Source organism: Erigeron canadensis, chromosome 9, assembly GCF_010389155.1.
Source record: "Erigeron canadensis isolate Cc75 chromosome 9, C_canadensis_v1, whole genome shotgun sequence".
NCBI classification, from domain to species: domain Eukaryota; kingdom Viridiplantae; phylum Streptophyta; class Magnoliopsida; order Asterales; family Asteraceae; genus Erigeron; species Erigeron canadensis.
The window spans coordinates 26,535,394-26,555,938 of record NC_057769.1 but is presented as its reverse complement, the minus strand read 5'-3'; the positions used below and the strand labels follow the sequence as shown (position 1 = coordinate 26,555,938).

General features: G+C 30.4%; 1 protein-coding gene across 1 annotated transcript; it reads left to right on the top strand.

The window, feature by feature from the left end:
• The first annotated feature begins 2,697 nt into the window (after positions 1–2,697).
• Positions 2,698–12,617, top strand: LOC122583970 (bidirectional sugar transporter SWEET17-like). Its single transcript, XM_043756341.1, has 6 exons — positions 2,698–2,810; positions 2,916–2,952; positions 3,261–3,471; positions 4,055–4,216; positions 6,018–6,137; positions 12,280–12,617. Exons 1-6 carry the CDS (start codon positions 2,777–2,779, stop codon positions 12,445–12,447), a joined length of 732 nt encoding a protein of 243 aa, XP_043612276.1. The 5' UTR covers positions 2,698–2,776; the 3' UTR covers positions 12,448–12,617.
• Positions 12,618–20,545: the final 7,928 nt, after the last annotated feature.

Here is a 20,545-nt window from a genome sequence, read left to right as displayed (position 1 = left end):
AGGTTGATCTATTCGAAGTTATAACAATTTTGCATTAAATAAATACAGAATTTGATTTCACTAAACTTTATGTACATAAAATTATTTACATACTCGAAAACTAGAATGGAACTTAATCGTAAAGTCGAACAGTTATGCAAAAGTATACCAACATAAAAATTCTACATAATTTAATAAAATGTTCTTGATATATTATTTTAACTGTTGGTCAAAGATGCGTTAACCAGTTGAACCGACATATTTGCTACTTTTTTTTGATATATTATCTATTTCTATATTATTTTGTATGGAGTGTATATACGTTTGTCATTTCTTTTCTAAGAATATTTCAATAACTTGTAAAACATTACAGTTCTCCTAAATTTTACATCAGTATTGTTCCTCTTTCTAAAGCCATTGTCGTTGACCAGTAGTGTTCGTTTCTGGTAGCAGCCGGTGATCACCGAAGACCAAAAAAGCAAGTGATTGTCGAAAACTATTTGTCATTGTCGTGCATTACACCCATATCATGCTATTATACGTATATACAAATTTTTGTAAGTTTGTGTTTGATTCAATATTTTATTTTTATCTGTTTATCACATAAGCTCGATAAAAGTTTATGCTATAAACTTGCTAGTATACTAGCATACTAGGACGTATATCATGCTAGCATACATAAATACAAAATTTTGTAAGTCTAAATTTTAAAACAATACAATCTTATTCTATTTACTACTTAATCAATTTGGGTTTAACCCGGGCTATTTAAATAACTTTTATAACAAATTAACACAAAGATCTTTGAAGTGATGAACAAAAACTTAAACCAATGTTATATTGTTGAGTAATGTAAGTTCTCATTCTCCAACGCATATATAAGAATTTCATCCAACGTTTGCACCATCCTTTATTGTTTTGTTAGAAAGAAAAAAAAAATTGACAACCCGCTTAACTTGTAAACTTTTATAATTGAACAATAATTGGTAAAGCTTACAAAAATAGTTCGAAAAGATGTATTTTGGTATCATATGCTTTGAATATAATTCATTGATTGTTAGTTTGTATGGATCAAATTAAAAGAAGATAATCTAAAAAGAACAAAATGTTAGTATTAAATTTATAGAAACAAATAATTAAAAATACTACCAAAATATAGAATTTGATTGTCGTTCCCATGAGACTTGATAACGATTTTGAGCCAATGATAATAAATCATTTTAATTTTATTCTAATTAATTATTAAAATTAATACGACATCATTAAACTTAAATTGAGATTTGTAAAGAAGGTTAAATCATGCCACATCACTAAAATCCTTCTCGAAGCAATCTTCTTTTATTAATATAAATAAAAATGAATGAAATGATGATTTTAATAATGACACAAAAACAATAGTTTGTAAGCAAATATATTGTTTGTTTTGCATATATATTGTTTTTACGTTTACGAATGTAGACGTACTCAGAATACTTCAATTTTACTGGAGAGGAAAGAGGGGACAAAGAAAATTCATTGCGGAATGGTATTCCAAAGTCAAAGCCAATGACCCGAAACGACGCCGAACCCGGCCAAACAACTGCTATGGTGAGAGCAACATCGCACAAGAAGCCGGATTTTATCATTGAGTCATAGCTGATTCTTTGGACAAGGCGGTCCTCGTCATGATTTAAAAGATGTTTCTTACAAATGCTGAAGTGGCCTTGGTGAACATAAGACATAGACATATATATAGTATCTTATCTCAATTAGTACTCTTAATTAGTACCCTTTTGATCATTTCTACAAATCTATACATGCCTAAGACCATACGGACGATACATAGTGTCATAGTGATAATTAAGCCTCTCACACTCTAAACACATCGTCATCACGTACAAAAATTCCCTACAGCCCTCATCGGTCATAATATATGCCTTGAAATAAATAATCACGCCATACGTGCTTTGCCCAAATATCACGAAAGCATTCTTCAAACTCGGTGTATGAGTGTATCAATTTTTCTGAAAAATTGTATAATGTCGTAGTAATATACCATCCTTCAATTTATTCCCTTTGTTTACAAAGAATAAGTCGTTATTGTAACTTTGCCCAAATATATGAGGCTAATTTTTGCTACGAGTTACTTCCAATCTTTGTTCCGTTACTAAAAAAAAAAAACTAAGATATATCAATTATAACGTTTTTAGTTTAAAATATTCAAGTTAGGCCAACTTTGTTACAAGAGAAAAATAACAGGAAGTTAAGTTCATTACTTTTGTTAGCTAGTAATAGTCCTTCATTAATACTTCAAAATTTTAAATTAATCAACACATTCACATTAAAGATTTTTTTCTCCAATATCTCGACTCCAAAGAATAACACTAATTAAAAAAGGCGGTCGGTATCCCGACCAGACTTTTGGTAATTAAATCAGACTATTTGCAGCGATTATCGCTGCAAAATAGTGGTGTTTTTGTTCATATCCAACTATTTGCAGCGATTACTGACAGGGGACCCGCTATTTTTTGCTAGATTTGCCATTACAGACAGGGGGCCCGCACTATTTACAGCTACTATCGCTGCAAATAGTAGGTATGATCGAGATACAAAAAAAGTTTGGTTGGGATACGGTGGGCGTTAAAATATGAAAGGGAAAGAGAAATGTTATAATAAAGGCAAGTAGGGTACTTCTATTGAAAGTAACATCCATATAAGTGTATTTGTTTAAACACAACATGACCATCATTAATCCTTAATTTTTCTTCATTTTCTTCTAGCTCCTCCTTCTCTTCTAAGTTCTAACTGCTGTTTGACGATGGACGACTTATACTTTTACGTAGGAATTATTGGTATATATACACAAACTAGCTACTCTTTGTGATATTTAATTATTCACCAATACTATATACAAACATGATCGATTAACCCACATTTCTATTGACAAATTGTTGCAGGCAATATCATCTCCGTTTTAATGTTTCTCTCCCCAGCGTAAGTATATTAATTAGTATACATATGTGTTTTTCTTATTTCACTCAAGTGGTAAGGGTGGAGCCAGAAAATTTTTTGATGGAAATAAAAACATACTAATGGGCGGAACTATATATGATGGGACCCGGCCGAGTCCCCTTTCCAAAGTTTTCATTTATATATAAACGTTATATGTATACATATATAAAGGTTTACGTTTTACATATTGATTGAACCTGGTTCACACACAAATTGATCTTGGCCAGCCCAACCTTTTTTGTTAATTATTTTGAATGTGGTAATTAATAAATGTTGGTTTGATGATGCAGGAAAACCTTCTGGCAAATAGTTAAAAAAGGGTCAACAGAAGAGTTTGAGAGTCTTCCATATATTTGCACTTTGCTAAATTCAAGCTTATGGACTTATTATGGAATCACAAAACCAGGGAGTTATCTTGTAGCAACTGTTAATGGTTTTGGCATTCTTGTAGAGATTGTGTATATTTCTTTGTTCCTCATTTATGCACCTCCAAGAACAAGGGTAAGTGAGTTTATTTAATCTTTAATTTATATGTTGTTCAACTTATATAACAGGCGAAATATTTAAAAAAGAAATAAGTCGAATAGAAATATCTAATTAGGTGAAACTGCCAACGTACGTATCAAATTTTTAATTTCAAATAAATTCCTTAAAGTAAAGGCATGATGGCTCTTGATAAGATGAAGAGTTAAAAAAAAAAAATCCTACATTTTTTATTATTATTAAATTAACTATTTACTATTGACTTTTAAAAAGGTAAAATGCATGACACTATTTTTAACTGTAGTGTGTTAGCCGGCAAAATTTGTATCGTTTTAGATCATCTTTTTACTTATTTTATTGTTAAAGATGATCTAAAACGATACAAAAAATTGTTTCATTTTCATTCAATATCAAATATTTGTACCCTGAAAATAAAAATAAAAAGAAACTTCAAGAATTAAAAGAAAATGTAAGCAAATTAACTAAGTATATACTTCCTAGCTAGTTTGATGAACTAACATCATATCTAACTTCTAAAAGTAGACAACAATCGATCTTCGTATAAATAATCAATCGGACTTGTTACATATGGTTAATTCAGGCAAAAACGGCAAAGGTTGCTTTCGTAGTGGATGTGTTAGTGTTTGTAGGGGCAGTATTGGCGACACAATTCGGGATGGAAGGAGACATGAGAATTGATGTGATAGGTTTCATGGGTGCTGCCCTTAATATTGTTATGTATGCTTCTCCTCTTTCTGCCATGGTAAGAATTTATTTTGCATTTTCCTATTTATGGTATTATTGGAATTTTTTTCGAACGAGGATTCCTTTTCCTAATGTTCAGCACAATAATATTATGATATTCCAATATCCACCTGTGTACGTATCATTTTTAGTCAATTTTATTACGGATATTCCACAATTATATGATATTTCACCTGATGTTTTTTCATTTTTCAAATCCTCTTGCATAAGGTTTTATTCTAAAAAACTTTATGTGTTTCAATAGCTTTTGAGAGTTGGGTATTTTTTGTCTCAATATCATACCTAAACAAAACTAGGAGTATATCTTTAGACCATTCACCTTATTCACCTACATTTTTTCTGTCATATCAACATCACCTTCTAATCACCATCTTCTTTTTTTTCCTTAACCTTTCACCTTCAAGTTTAATATCTCACTATACCCCACTATATCTTACAATACAACCAATCAAAATAGAACAAATAATAAAACAAACCAGACCCACCAATTTTCTTTTCACCTAGGTGAACCATTTCACCTAGCTTACTTCATCTAAGCATTTTACCAACCTACCTTTATAGTTCATCTACATATCTAGTCATTTCACCTTTTACTTCACTTAAGTCTTACGAATGGTCTTATAATAAAAAAAAGCTTACATAAGCTTGGAGTTTTAATTTGAGCCTCTAAATTAACCTCCTTGCCAAAGCCCCTAAATATAACGGAGTAGCTTTTTTGTATATTAATTAAGTTATCTAAAAAAATATTGTTAACTTTTCACTATCTATCTATATATTATTTTAATTAATTAACTAAGTTTTCTATCTATTTCGCTATAATTTTAGTTATACAAACTCATTTTATTTTATTGCACATTTAATGAATTCTTAAAAATATCCACTTTTAGAAGATATTATGAGAGGTGACTTTTTTTTATTATATATATAACCAAACATGTTTTACGGTTATGTCTAATAAATAGAAGGTACGAATGAGCATTCTAGTATTTATCTGCTTTTAAATACAAAGGTGAGTTTATATTTTATTAGCCAAAAATATTGTATTAAAGACTCATTTTTAAATCACAATTTGTATATATTATATCAAAGAAACATTTCTTTAGTCACAACTCGTTTTTATTGATGGACGGATTGAATATCACCCAAAATGAAAAGACTTTTGAAAATTAAAAAAACTGGAAAAAAGTAGATCTCATAGTCAAGCCATTATTTTAAAAGCATTAAATAAGCAGTTTGATAGCTAAGTTTTTGTTTATAATAATACACCACATGTTTCTTGCTAAGCTAGTATTTTTTTATTTTTTTTTATATTTCTTTATTTTATCAAAATAGATTAAAACATCAATCTATACATGAAAAATATAGACAATGGATCCTCTTTTGATATATATCTTTACTATTACTACAATAACACGTTTAGATATATGTTTTTTTTTAAACAAATTTCTCTATTTATAAAAAAAATGGTTTTCCAAGCATATCTACTTTACAAACCAAATCCGTTTCCCGTGTGTTAAATAAGTCTTTTCATTTATCAAATCAAGGAGAAGAAACATGCTACCATAATTTTTAATTAGGGAGTAGTTAGTAGCTGACAGTACTTAGCATTCACGAAACCTTTAATTAGCTTTTAATTATTTTAATCAATACACATATATATATATAGATAATATATGTGATCATATAATATAAGACTTTAACACAGAGAATTAAAGTTAGTGTTGTAAATATGTGATGATGCTTGTCACGTTTGAGGAGATGAGATTAGCTGTTAATTAAATTAATTAATGATGATGCAGAGATTAGTGGTGACCACTAAAAGTGTGGAGTATATGCCCTTTTTGCTCTCTCTGTTCCTATTTCTTAATGGAGGGGTATGGACTTTCTATGCATTTCTAGTACAAGACTGGTTCCTAGCGGTATATAACTTTCTTCTCTCACACTTAGTATATTTAATTATATCCTTAGTATGTGCATGGGAACATCATAATCCTTATAAAGCAATGATGTTCACTTTAACTGGTCAGCTTGTCAGAGGTATACTCAATTTTAATTAAGGTCTTGAGTTTGATTTTTATGGATGATAAACTTTTGGGTTTTTTTTAGAATACTTATAACGTCTCATGGTCAATATCTCGTTGTTTAGGGTACATGAAAGACTTAACATTTTATAGTGAAACTTTTCTAACTTCGTATCTCCACTGAATTTTTGAAAGAAGAAATAGTCCTTGTACAGAATTAATGTTATCTAAGTAATGTGATTTGAGCTACATGCCTACATATAAAAAAATAATACACGTACAACAAATATCACACTTATTTTGATTAAAAGTATATGCAGAGATAATTAATTTGTTATATCCAATTTAATTATTTTATGCTATGAAAACAAGTTATATATAAACAAGTGATATATTTTTATACACTTATAAGGATGGACATTTTTTCAAACTATATAAGAGAAAGAATTATAATTCTTTTAATTTTTAACTCTTGTTAATGTAAAAATATTATATACAATTTTATGGGTGAACAAAGCGAAAAATGATTCCAAACATTCTAAAGGTGTTTAGTACAATAGAATGGAAATGATGGAAAGAGAATGAGAAAAACTTCTCATTTCTGATTGCAATGGAGAATGAAAAAAAGAATCGATAAGTGGGAATCGATTTCATTCTTTCCATTCTCTATAAATTGTAGAGAATGGATGGGAATGGAAAATATTATATATATATATATATATATATATATATATTTGTTTTAATGATGTTATATATATTAAATTTACTATTTATTTAAAATTTTGTATTTTTCATATATTCATTCTCTGCTTGTACCAAATGACGATATCTATTCTCTTTCCAAATACTCATTCTCTTTCTCATTATATTTATTCTCTATAACATTTTCATTTTCTTTGATTCACTCCAACCAAACATCCTAGATATGAACAAATAATACTGTTTTTTAATCAGATCACTGTATAGGTGACCAATCATACATGACATTCATTTGTTTGTTATCTTCATTCTTATCTGTTCAATCTTCATAATTTATAGATTTATAGTTGACATAAAATTATTATAATATTAAATTTAATGTTATTTGAAATTTGAAACTTACCAAGAAAAATTGAAATGATATTGTTAAGGTTAGTAAATTTCTTTTAAGAATGTAATGCGTTAATTGTAAGCTTTTGATAATAAGTTCTTTTAAAAATTTAGCTCTGTTTTGGTATATGATAATGAAGAAAAAAAAAAGTCAATACTCCTAAAAACCCTTAAATGTTTATAAAAAAGATAATTAACTATGGATATAATTAACTATAACTAAATGCTTATGTTATATAAAGACATTGTAAAATGTATATGAAACGAGATCGATACTCGCGCAATGCGGTGACGGCAACGAGTGGTGATGGTGGCGGTGGTGGTAACGATGTGGTTATTAATCTAAAAACAATTGTTGTAAATGGTAGTTTAGTTATTTTATGGTTACTGGATGTATCTTTTGTAAATAATTTTATTAAGAATATTATAAAAATATTAGGTGAAAATATTTAAATCAATAAATAGGAGATAGATAGATAGTTTGGATAAATATAGTTGGAAATATTTAGGATATATATATTGAGTAGATTTAGTATGTGAGTTAAGAATGCGTTGAAAATCAAGTATATTGTATTTTAAAAGTAGAGAATTAAAAAAAGAAAATGATAGTTTGTTTTATAGTAATAGAGTATAGATGTAATGTATTTTTAATTTCCAGTTATTGTATATTTGTATCTATCTGACCAACTAAAAACATAAAACTGATAGCTTGGACGGTTATCACATATATTTTAGGTGCATCCATATTGAAAAGTTCATTACAATACTAGATAATACATGAGATCTTTACGTAACATATTTGGTCTTAGTTAATTAGATCCACGGTTAATAATCTTTTTATAAAACAAAACCTTCTGTAAAAAAAATAAAAAAAGAAAAAAAAGCCCAACATTAACCATATCCCTACGATCCAGCTCTAGATCTCATCCACAGGCCACAGCCCAGCTCCAATCTTTTTCATTAAGATTTTTCCATACAAAAAATTGTTAATTTAAATTGAATGGATCCTTGTATGCTATAACCACCTCTAAGGAGCCTAATGGTTAACATCTTAAACTTTTTACAATGGATCTAGGTGTTATAAAGGAATCTGAGATTCTGAGCTGATTGAAAGTTTAATGGGAAACTAATGATAGAGTGTGTGTTTAGGTGTAATGTGAGAAGTAGTGGTTATAACTTATAAGATTGGAGGGGTTTTTTTATTTTTTTATTTTAATAAGATTGGAGTTAGAGAGAATGTTATAAGTTGTATGTGTAATTATGAAAAACTTATTTACCATATGTGTACAAGGATTATTTACACTCATTTTACACAGTTTATATCTAATCCCTTGTATTTTACAAGAAATGTAAATTAAATGTAACTAAGATTACAATCAAACACTACTAATTTCTTTAGTTCTAACATTTTCCATAGTGATCTTGAAATGCAATTTGGCCATTTAGGTATCCTCTTCACTCGTCAAGTCATGATAAGCATGATGTGCGGATTTTGAAGTTTTTTTTTTTTCCCATTAAATTTTTGCTTTAACTTTGAATGGTCGAAAACATTTTTGAAGAAGACACAAAAATTGTACTTCACAAGCAACTCCTGATCTTGGCGGTTTTTTAAAACTTCTTTTCACTTATGATCGAGCTTTAAATTCGTTAACTAGTAAAGTCTAAACATTTGAATACATCGAGCCACCTAAACGTTTTATATAAAAGAAGATGTGATTGATATGAAGTAACGAAACCAAGTCTTGGAAGTAGGTCACGTATATTATGTAAACCTTGTCCGTCCCACCTTAGAAGTCAAGTCGTATATAATTCTACAAGACAAGACTTGCTTGCTTCTCCGCCTTATATTTTAAACACAAATCTTAGGGGGGTCCCAAAATATATACGATGTTTATGTTTGTATTATCAAACGTGAAACATGTTGAAAGGCAATAAAAGAATAATATGGACCCCTGCTTTTTAATTAACAACGAGATATGTTATCGGGGCGTTGTCCCGGGAGACATTAAATTTGTTAACGATTTAATAAAAAAATATTATTCAAGAGATAATGTGTTATAAACTTTTTGAAGAAAACATGTATTATTCAAAATTCAAATTATTAAAAACTGACATTTGTCAGTTAAAAAATGAACTGTAAAAGTTGTGTGAAAGTGAAAGTCGTTCGCGTAAAAGTTTAGTGCTAAAGTGTAAGAGACTTAAATGTTGTGCTGAAAATAAAAGAAAATCAAAAAGTATAAAAATTTAGTGTTAAAAGTATAAGGGGTTAAAATGTTGTGGTGAAAATAAAATGAATAGAAAGTTTATTATTCTTTACAAGTTTTCTCGTACATTTCTTTATAATATGTGTGTTAAAAAGTTTGTTGTTAAAGTGTAAGAGGTTAAAATGTTGTAGTTAAAATAAAAGATTATCAAAAAGTAGAAAAATTTAGTGTTAAAAGTGTAAGGAGTTAAGATATTGTGGTGAAAATAAAAAGATTAAAAAGTTTACTAAGAATTATAAAAATTTTGTTCTAAAAGTGTAAAGAGTGAAACTATTGTGGTGAAAATAAAAAATAAAATAAAAAGTATACTATTCTATACACGCTTTCCCGTACCTTAAAATAAAAGAAAATTAAAAACTATGAAAGTTTAGTGCTAAAAGTGTAAAGAGTTAAAATATTGTGGTGAAAATAAAAAGAATACAAAGTTTACTAAAAAATATTATAGTTTAGTGCTAAAAGTGTAAAGATTGAAAGTTTTATGTTGAAAATAAAAAGAATAAAAAGTTTACTAAAAAGTATTATAGTTTAGTGTTAAAAGTGTAAAGATTAAAACTTCCGTGGTGAAAATAAAAAGAATAAAAAGTATACTATTACTAAAAAAATATTATAGTTTAGTGCTAAAAGTGTAAAGATTGAAAAATTTGTGGTGAAAATAAATAAAACAAAAAGTTTACTATTAAATATTATAGTTTAGCGTTAAAAATGTAAAGATTAAAACTTATGTGGTAAAAATAAAAAAAAATATACTATTCTTTACACGCTTTTCGAGACTTTATTTTATATATATATATAGGGTAGGGTTAACGTGAGAACCACAAATATGAAAAGAACCGTGAGAACCACTAGTTTCCCTCCCTCCTTCTTATTTTTTGTATAGTTTTTATTTTTTTAATTTTAATTTTTTATTTTTTAAAACTTTTTATTTTTTATTTTCTTTTAACAAAAACCTATTCCAAAAAAATAAATAAATAAAATAATTTTTTTTTTAAAAAAAATCACATAAGGCACGTGTTAAGAAAACGTGGATACGGTACGGGCGTTGCCCTAGATCCGTTCTAAAGGGGTTTTCACCGGACGCATACGGGAATGGTATAGATTTGATGGATGGCGATCCAAGAGATGGTGACGGTTGTTACGGTACTATATATATATATATATGCATTGTATAATCGTATAATTGTATGATTAATATATTTTTGTTTATATATAAAAAGATTTATGTTGATAAAATTTTTTGATTACATATAGAAAATTATAGATATCTATGACTATGAAAATACATTATCATCTTTTCTTACTTTTTATTGTAGATGTCTTGTAAAAATGTCTTTTAATACAAAAAAAGTTAATTTTAACACAATGTTATTATGAATCTTGATGGATTTTTTCTAAGAAAGGTCTTTATAAATTTTCACTTTTTTTTTCTTTGAGAATTACTTTTTTACTACCATTTCTCTTCTATTCTTTAATCACCTGATTCATATTTAATATCTCATTATATCTCATAATACTTTATAAGATGAGAAGATTATCTGCGCAATGCGACGGCATCGACGGGTGGCGCCGGTGTTATTAATCCAGCGATGTGTTTATTAATTTAAAAGTAATTGATTTAATGTCTATAGTAGGAAATAACTAAAGTTGTATGTATTGTATGTAAGAATTTTGTTTCAACCAATTATCTGACAAGTGGCACCTGTAGATGGTTGCCACATATGTTTTCTTACATACAATAAACATTTTTTCAAGTTGCTTACATACAATACACACAACTTTAGTTATTTCTTACTATAGACATTTGGTCAAAGATAGTTACATTCCAAGAAACTAATCCCTTTAATGAGGGTAATGTTAAAGTAATTAATTTTATTAAAGGTATTTAGGTATATTATGTAGATCTATTTAAATTTGTTAATAAAAGAGAGTGATAATTTAGATATTTCAAAGGCTAAAAATTAAAAGATGAGAAAATGATAATTTGCTTTATAAAAAAGTATAAATAACCATTCAAAATAAAACAAATCTATGTATATTACTTTATAAAAACTTTAACCCATCTTTCTTTTTTGAAAATAGTAATAAAAAAATGGGACATTAGAATTGACTTAGTTGTACTTAATGAACTTTTCATTTTAGGAAAGACTTATAAAAAATTTACTTAATTTACCTTTAATAAATCAATTTGCACCATAAACGGTTACTTTACTAATTAATTTAGATCATAAAATTTAACTTTTAAAATATATTCTCTACTATCTTTACATCAATTACATTTTTATCAATCTACATCATTTGACGTCGCCATCAATAATCATCTGCATCACCTCCACACCACCACCATCAAGACAACCGCTGCCATCAAGATTTCAACGTACCATCTACTAATTATAACCAAAACTTGGAGTATAAAAAAGCTGCACAAACACAACAACAAGGGTATTTTCAAGCTTTACAATTATGGGCTTCTACTAAATTAATTAATTATATAAAACAGATATACCCTCATGAGTCATGACATCAAACTATTATTATCAATACCAAAGCCTAAATTTGTATAGGATAATGTGGTTTATTATCCACTTAATAGGTTATTAATAATAAGAATTATCAAGAATGCTTGAGACATGATTATATATGTATCAATCGATCATGCTAATTAACTGCCTTGTATTTACCTAATATACTAGGTACCAAATGGGACTGGATTTATTTTTGGATTTGCACAGCTTGCACTATATTCAATCTACAGGAAATCTAAACCGTCTAAAATCATCTCCCATGACGACTTAGACCGCGGATCGCAACACGAGCACCTCCTTCCATCTTCCACTTCTAATCCCACAGAACCTGTGTAATGTCCCCATTGAAGGTGAGTGCAACCATTATATCTCCTATACGCATGCAGTGCGTGTATATGTATACATATATATTTAATTATTTACTCCGGTATGCAAAATGCATTAAACAAACATTAATATTAGGATATATGTATTTCTATTCAGGTATTCCGTTTTTGTTTTTAGTATTGGGTTTTGTTTTTCAATTGCTTTTTGAAAGGTTTATGTATTTAAATGAAGGTATTAATCTTCACTCTTTGGTTAGCAATAAACCTTGTATTTGTAATTTGTAATAGCTTTAAGAAAATATATATATTAATAACATTGATATTGATTTTCTATGTAAAGTTCTGATCGTAATGTTAGACAATGTACAAAATCATTTTCTGCTTTTATTAGTGTAGAAATGAGCATATGATCCAAAAATCCAAGACCTGACCCAAGCCCACCCGAAACTGGCCCGAATTGATTCGTCCAATAAGATAACGGACCGGGCCACGGGTTCGATTTTGTTGCACTGCCAGGTTTCAGATTGGGTTGGGTTGGGCCCGGTTTTGACACGTGATGAGCAAATGTCCCATAAAGCCAAGAACCCAATCGAACATGCCCGACCCGCCCGATAGGGTAACAGGCCGGGTTACGTGTTCAATTGTTGCATTGCTAGGTTTCGTTTTGCACGGGTCGGGTCGGGTATTGACCCGTACTAATGTTATATTATTGTGCGTGATTTGTTGATTTATTTGATAGTTTAGAATATATAAGAACGAATTATCCCTTTTAATCCCTTTTCATACCATAATTACCTACTCTAAAATTCAGCGTTTTAGGGGAAAAAAACAGAAGATTAAAATAAAAAAGGTTTTGCTAAACGAAGCTCTAAAGACTTTCGTTAAGGTGCATTAAATAGTTGTATATTTATCATAATATTCAGGGGTGGAACTTTTGATATGGAAGCGTACAATTTTTTTATGCACGTTATGTGAAGACCTAATTCATTTAGCATTTTTCATATAAAAATACCATCTTTAATGGAGAAAATAAATGGAAAGTACGTATGGTAAAGAAATAAATCCAAATGATTTCAAAATAACTTGGTTCTTGAGTTTTTTTTAAGGATGGAAAGGAAATGAATTAACATGATTTGGAAGGATAGTTTAGCTATTTTAGTTTAAAAAAAATTTCTCACATTATTATATATAATTATTGCCACCGGTGAGTAGACTTCCAAATTGAATATAGACCATCTGATTCACATAAACCCTTCCGTTTTAGGTGGCTAGTCAGTTACTATATAAGATAACATGTGGTCATTTATTAATATTTATCTTTTAATTTGCATAATTTACTTTTAACAACACACGTTAATGAATTCGAGCAACATAAACCATCCTTTTTAGGTGGATAGTTAGTTAATATATAAAACATGTGCTCATTTGTTAATCATTATCTTGTAATTTGTAAATGTAAAACAACACAATATAATTTACTTCAACAACACATGTTTCATATCCTGCAAACAGACTAATCGATTCCTTGGGACTTTTAAATTTCATATACTAAATTTCCCTCTATTTTTATCAAAAACATTCACTATATAAACACATGAATACCACATTTAGTTTGTATAATTCTACTCAATATTCATAAGCTTTGAAATATGCACTTTCAAACACAATGTCCCCAAACAACAAAACAAATGCTACCTTGTCATCCAACCATTTCAAAAAGCAAAAACACGAGGATAACTTGAAAAATTGGATGTGGGAAGAAGTGATTGTTCTTAGCGATTCAGAAGATGAAGAAATTTCCGAATTGCATTACAATGGTGATGATGATGATTTTCCTTTGTTGGATAACTTCATTGTCTTGGATGATGATCCTCCTATTGAAAATAATCTTTAACCATGTAAGTAACATATCTACAATATTAACTCCCAATTTTTATTCAATGTATATTTTAACAAAATAATGACGTTCTATATAGGAGAATTTGGAAGGTGATGATGAATTTGATATGTTCAATGACTTTGTTCTATAGGATGAAATTCAACCCAACAAAGGTCATACTAATCTGGTAATAACATGTCCACATTGTATAGGAGTGCTTTTCATTTTTTGTTTTTTAATTCTCTTTTTTATTTTCTACATAGCAGATTTATAACGTTGATGATGAAATCTCAATCTCTCTTCTTAATAAAACAAGGTTCTTAAGTTTAATTTCTCAAAAAACGTTGCCAAGTGGCAGCCTCCACTTTTCTTTAGACAAGGCAAAGAAAGATAGACAAAGAAAAAACTAAACTACGAGTATAAATTAATAATATCAATCAAACTAAACTCTTTTCTGTTTAAGACCTTTGCTCTTTTTATTCAGTTATTCAGTTTTTCTTTCTTTGTATCGGTAACAAATCTTCTTTTCTGTATTTAATATCCCAAACATCTACATCCTAAAATATATTAATTAAGATTAAAATTAAAGGGATTGAATCAAATTAATATCCACATCAAAATTGGAGAAAGATCAAAGATTAAAATTAAAGGGGAAATCATCGGCTACTTCTAACTAGAACAATACCCGTGCGTGCTCGGGTTACACTTAATAAAGTATTTTATAACTTACATTTCAATTGAACACAAGGCCCGTTTCTTTTTTTTAGTCACTTGCATTAAGTTGTGAATTGAATGTATGAATAATATCTGCATGTATTAAGTAAAAGATAGGTAATTCACAGTTATTTTTGTTTATTAAGTCAAAAAAGGAAAAACAAATTGACTTAACTATTAAATTCTTAAATATTAAATTTTCTAGGTTTATTTAAGTTATTACATTAAGATTAAAATAGGTGGTGTGTTCAATCGTCTTTATTAGGTTTATTTCGGTTATTACGCTTTCTATAAGTTGCCTTTTACTGCATACTTCATACTATATAATATGATAACTTAAGATCTCCAAAATGATAACTTAAGGTAAATGGTTCCATCCATACTATAAAATAATGCAAAAATATGTGCAATACCAAAGAAATGATCAAATTGAAACTTGGAACATAATAATGAGAAGAAAAAAAAATCTCCAGAGCAAATCCTTTCAAAGTGAAGAAATGATCAATAACTATTGTCACAAATATAGAGAGATGAAAATCGACTCCCAAATTAATATTTGTTTAATCGGAAATACACGAAACAAACACATTACTTGGCAAACAAATAGAGAGGCGCTAAACTTGATTGCTTTTCTTATTACATAAAACTAAAGTGGAGAAGTGGAGATTCATATATATAGCAAAGAGAAAGTAAACGTGTAACACTATCACTACTTAACAATGCTTGAAATAAGCTAAACAATCTAAAAATCTGAACCATTACTCTTGACTTATTCAACCTAGCTACCATACGTAAACACAACAAAGTTAACAACTTTTTCGTGGAAATAGAGTTTGTCCAACTTCAACATGTACTACATGTTCTTGATGTAGTACTTCCAATATCAGGTAGTAATATATATTAAATTGGCTGGAAAATAGGGGCTTTAGTTATTGTATATCTTGTGTTACTTGCTTTAATCCACGTTTATATTATCCGACTAACTACCCTTCCATATATATATATATATAAACTCAACTCACCGGTGACAAATATATACGAGAAAAATATCCGTGCGTTGCCCGGGTTATGGTTATCAAAATAAAATTTTAAGTCATTCACAACAAAAAGAAAATTAACAGGAAATAGACCAAATCGTTTAACATAATATACAAGCTTTTCCCACATCTAGGAAACCATACTCCATTAGAGTTTGTAACTCATGCAGAGAAGAATTCAATAAAATGAAACATAGAATTGACATAGGTTGAAAAATTAATAAATTCTTTTGATTGGTATCTTAGAGATATTGATCTGAGACACTAGCAAAATCAATTTTTTTGTTTGATAGAAAATCAAAGAAATGAAACGTATTTTATTTCATTATATTCATTTTTATATGGATTCTATGATTCTACGTAAGAAACAATGCGCCTGCAATGTAACTTTTGCTGCCATTTATCACAAGCAGGTCAACCCATGTATCTAATGCAAGTATAGCTATACACAAAGTAACAAGGCAGTTCAACAAAGTAACAAACTCATATCTTGTGTAGCAAAGCCATATGCAAAGGAAGTAGTCATCACCATCAATCACGAAGTTGGACCTTTCTCTTGGATGACATTAATAAATAGAATACAACATCGCCCAACAATTTTACACGAGCTCAATAATTTCACGAAACACACAAAAGATACCAACAGATTAGCGGTAACAAAGTAGCCACATAAACTCTTTTAACCAGCTACATATATACATCAGTTGTAGTATTCGCTAAAAAAATATTATGACAACTCATTTAAAGTAAAAAAAGATAACTTATATTTGTATCATCAATGTTTCGTAAAAGAAACTATACTTTGGATTATGGTGACATGATGAGAGCATCAAATTTTTTGGTTGAAGGTCTTATACGTTGGTTGAAGATCGACATGACATTTGATTTGTTTTGTTGAAGGCATTTTTTTTTTCAAACTTCAGGTATTTTCAGAGAACTGTAAAAACATACAACAAACATGTACGAGTATATGTTTATATAGTGCAAGGTTTGTGAAAATTATCGGGGGGATCGGAAATGGATAAGTATGAAATTTAAAATCTCATAATTTTCTCATCATTTGTTGTAGCAATGTGAAATGTGCGGAGTAAAACTGCCAAGATTCATTGCTTTATATTTAGTAACATAAAAGGCAATATATATTTTGAGCACATGTTTTTTTTCCACTAACAAACTTGAAGATAAACTCCACTTTAAAAGGTAGAGTTTATGTGGCTAGGATGACTTGATAATCTAATCGAATGGATCATATTAATTCTTAAAGTAACTTACCGACAACAATATATATATATATAATATATGTTCTTATGTTTTCGGTTTCTATTTTGACGACGTGTTCCACTTTTGGCCGGAAGGAATATCGTCGGATAAACCTCTACCAACACCTACTAAAAAATGAGGTATCTATAACTTTCAATTTAGGGTTTTAATTTGCATGTTTCTCTTCACGGTTTCTGATAAATCTAATTTATATAGATTGAAACAAAGATTTGAAGTAAAGATTGTTATTGATTTATATAAAACACAGTGTTAAATGTATACAAATAAAATTAACGATTTCATAAGTTTTATTAAATTGGTTGTTATTTTTTCAATAGGGTTTATTATAATTAATGATTTTATAAGTTTGATCAAAGTTTTGGGTTTCAATATTAATTTTGGATTCTGGGTATTTGTGGGAATTCTACTGTCATGGTGTAATGGGGTTCCTTTTATGGATGATTTGAAGCTAAATTTAGGTCCTGTTATGTTACTTAAGTTTTTTTGTGGTCGACTTTCGGTATGCCTTCTCAGCTTTTCAATTCTTATGTAAGTTTGTTGAAGAAAGATAATGTGAATGATATAGAGACCAGTTCAATTAAGAAATGTAAAAGCCCATTTTGGAACATGTTGAAGTGGATATGGGTTTTTTAGATATTACGATTTCAAGTAGTATAATTGTGATAATTTTGAAGAATGTAAATACCAATGGGAATGAAGATTTTGTTGCAGGGATGTAGTTTGGGCAATATGTTGGAATAGGCTTCCTGCTTGGCTGATTGATGCGAAATGAGAATCTCCGTCTTATGTATGTTCCTAATACGGTTTGTGTTATGTTTTATGGCGATTCGAAATGAGGGATACAGGTAAGCTATTTAGTTGCAGTTTATTTTTGTTGTTAAATACAATTTGAGTTTTAATGTTTTAGTTTTGGTTTTAATGTTTCTTTTCTTCAGAGCTCCAGGATAGTCATATTAATCGGAGGTTAAGCTCCGTTATGGGTTTACTTGTGCGAAGGTGACTTCGTACTCTACTTCTGCTTCGGGTACGGAGCTAAAGCTCCGTATGGGTATATCATCAAGCCCCCCAGTCCGATGGGAGATGCTATCTTTAGGATGTCGAATTAGACTCAATCGCTAATTCTTCTCCGTAGGTCACCCCTAACGGAGGCCACCTAAATAACTTGCGCTTATTGGGCCGACAATCATGGGATACGTATTGTATACGTATTCAACGGTTTTGAATTTAAGTAGTGGTTCCTGCCGAAATACGTTTATTCTTCACACATAAATATTTAAACAAAATAATAGATATAATACCTTTTTCCGGCGGCCGCGATTTTTGACGAATTTCCTATCTCTTTCTCCCTACGGCTGCTCTGTTACTCAAGGTACGTGACTTTAACTGGATTCATTTTGGTATTGTTATGATCTGAATCCATCTTTCCTGAAACCCTAATGGCGAGAAATTCCCAATAATATGCAACTTTTATAGATCCATTCTACCTTCTATTTACCTGTTTCCGGCATCTAGATCCTTTGTTTCTCCTCTTTTATCCTCTTTTTCCTTTTCTCTTCTGAGATGTATTTGGGATTTTTCTTGATTTGATAGTCCATGTTGTTCCTGCTCCCCTTGTATTGGTATTTTTAGGGTTATTCATTCCCGTACGTTATATTTTTGCAGGATGGCTTTCAAGCAAATGATAAACGAGCAATCATTTCTCGCTCAGTTGATTGTCAAGCCTGCGCCTGTTGTTCATGCTTCAGGGTTAGGGACCTCCGGTGGGGGTAGCGATCTACAGGCTGGTGATCAAGCTGGGCTAGAGGCCATATGCCAGGTGGGTGAGGCCATTTCCCACGAGGCTGTCTCGACCGGTCCTCCTGTTGTGTTTTTTGAAGAGAAGATAAAGCGAACTTCTTTTGAATCAAATCAAAAGTTTCTGACTGCCCTTCCAGTGGGGAACAAGATGATCAACCCGGTGATGAACAGGGTACTGTTGCTGGACGCCTGATAAGTAGGAAGAAGACTTCTTCAAGGAGGTCCGGCGTCTCTTCCTCTAGAAAGAAGGCGAGGAAATCTAAGGAGGCAGGGGAGAGTTTAGGTAGCCTTCTACGCTTATGATGTATTAAAGTTTCGCCTTATACTGATCTTTTCTCCCTTTTTCTTTTTCTTTCTTTTTTTTGTAGGTTTCAACCCTTTGACCCAAGCTCCTGACGGGTTGTCTTGCCACCATAGCCTTAGCTCTATTGCTCCCTCTGAATGGGCTACAAAACTGGCGAGTCTAAATGTTTCGCAGCTATCCAAGTTTTTCAACCAATCGTCCTTCTGCACAACAATTGTTGGTAGCGTGCTGGAATCGAGACTTTGCGAGATCCCTCAAGAGAAGGGGCCATCAGCGCAACATATTGAGGAACTGAAAACAGAGAAACTATCTTTGGAGTTTAAAGTTTCTGATTTAGAGGTTAGGCTGAGCGGGTTGAGTGCGGAACTTGAAGCTGTTTGTGAGGGAGCCCGCTCGAAGAAAAAGGAAGTTGTTCTGCTAAGAGAGGATTTGTCTACAAAGGATGCGATGCTTGTTAATAACCGTGCTGCCCTTGTTGAGCTAAGAGGAAAATATAGGCAGCTTATTACTGTAGTGATCCCGTATGTCTGCAAAGCATTTCTGAATGGGTCTGAGGTGGGTGCAAGGATTTCAAGTCTTTGCAATGCGAATAGGGTCGATGTCGAGTCGGAGCTTATCCGTGTTGTTGCTGCGGAAGCACGCATATCTCTTCATGGTTCTGAGCTTGTGCGGGATACGATAGGTCCTCTCAACAAAGCCATGAGTGATCTCAAGGATCTTCATTCTCAATATTTGTGTGCCCTATCTGCAGATCCTGATGCGTCTCCCTCTCAGCTGATGCAAATTCCCAATGTTTGAATTGTTAAACATTATGTCCAAACATTTTATTTGCTGGATTTTCTTTCCTCCATTTCCTTAATTTGTATCTCCAATAATCTTTTGGATTTAAGCCTTATTTATTTGGATTTATCTAATGGTATAAGCCTTTTCAAGATGCTGATCAGGCAATCTACTGGCTTAACCTTTTCAAGACTTATTCCGTAAGGCCTTACTTGGACTTGCCTTGTTAATCTTTTTGTTGCTAAGGCTTTGTCCGTGAACCGAGCTATTACAATATATGTTTGGAGCTCGTGTGTTATCTTATGACAGTCGCCTT

What these genes read in the sequence shown, in the direction of transcription:
- LOC122583970 (XM_043756341.1), top strand. Translation starts at nt 2,777, where the DNA reads ATGGACGACTTATACTTTTACGTAGGAATTATTG. An exon ending in CTTCTCCTCTTTCTGCCATG is followed by an intron (nt 4,217 to 6,017) that starts GTAAGAATTTAT and finishes ATGATGATGCAG; the next exon opens with AGATTAGTGGTGACCACTAA. An exon ending in TACAAGACTGGTTCCTAGCG is followed by an intron (nt 6,138 to 12,279) that starts GTATATAACTTT and finishes CTAATATACTAG; the next exon opens with GTACCAAATGGGACTGGATT.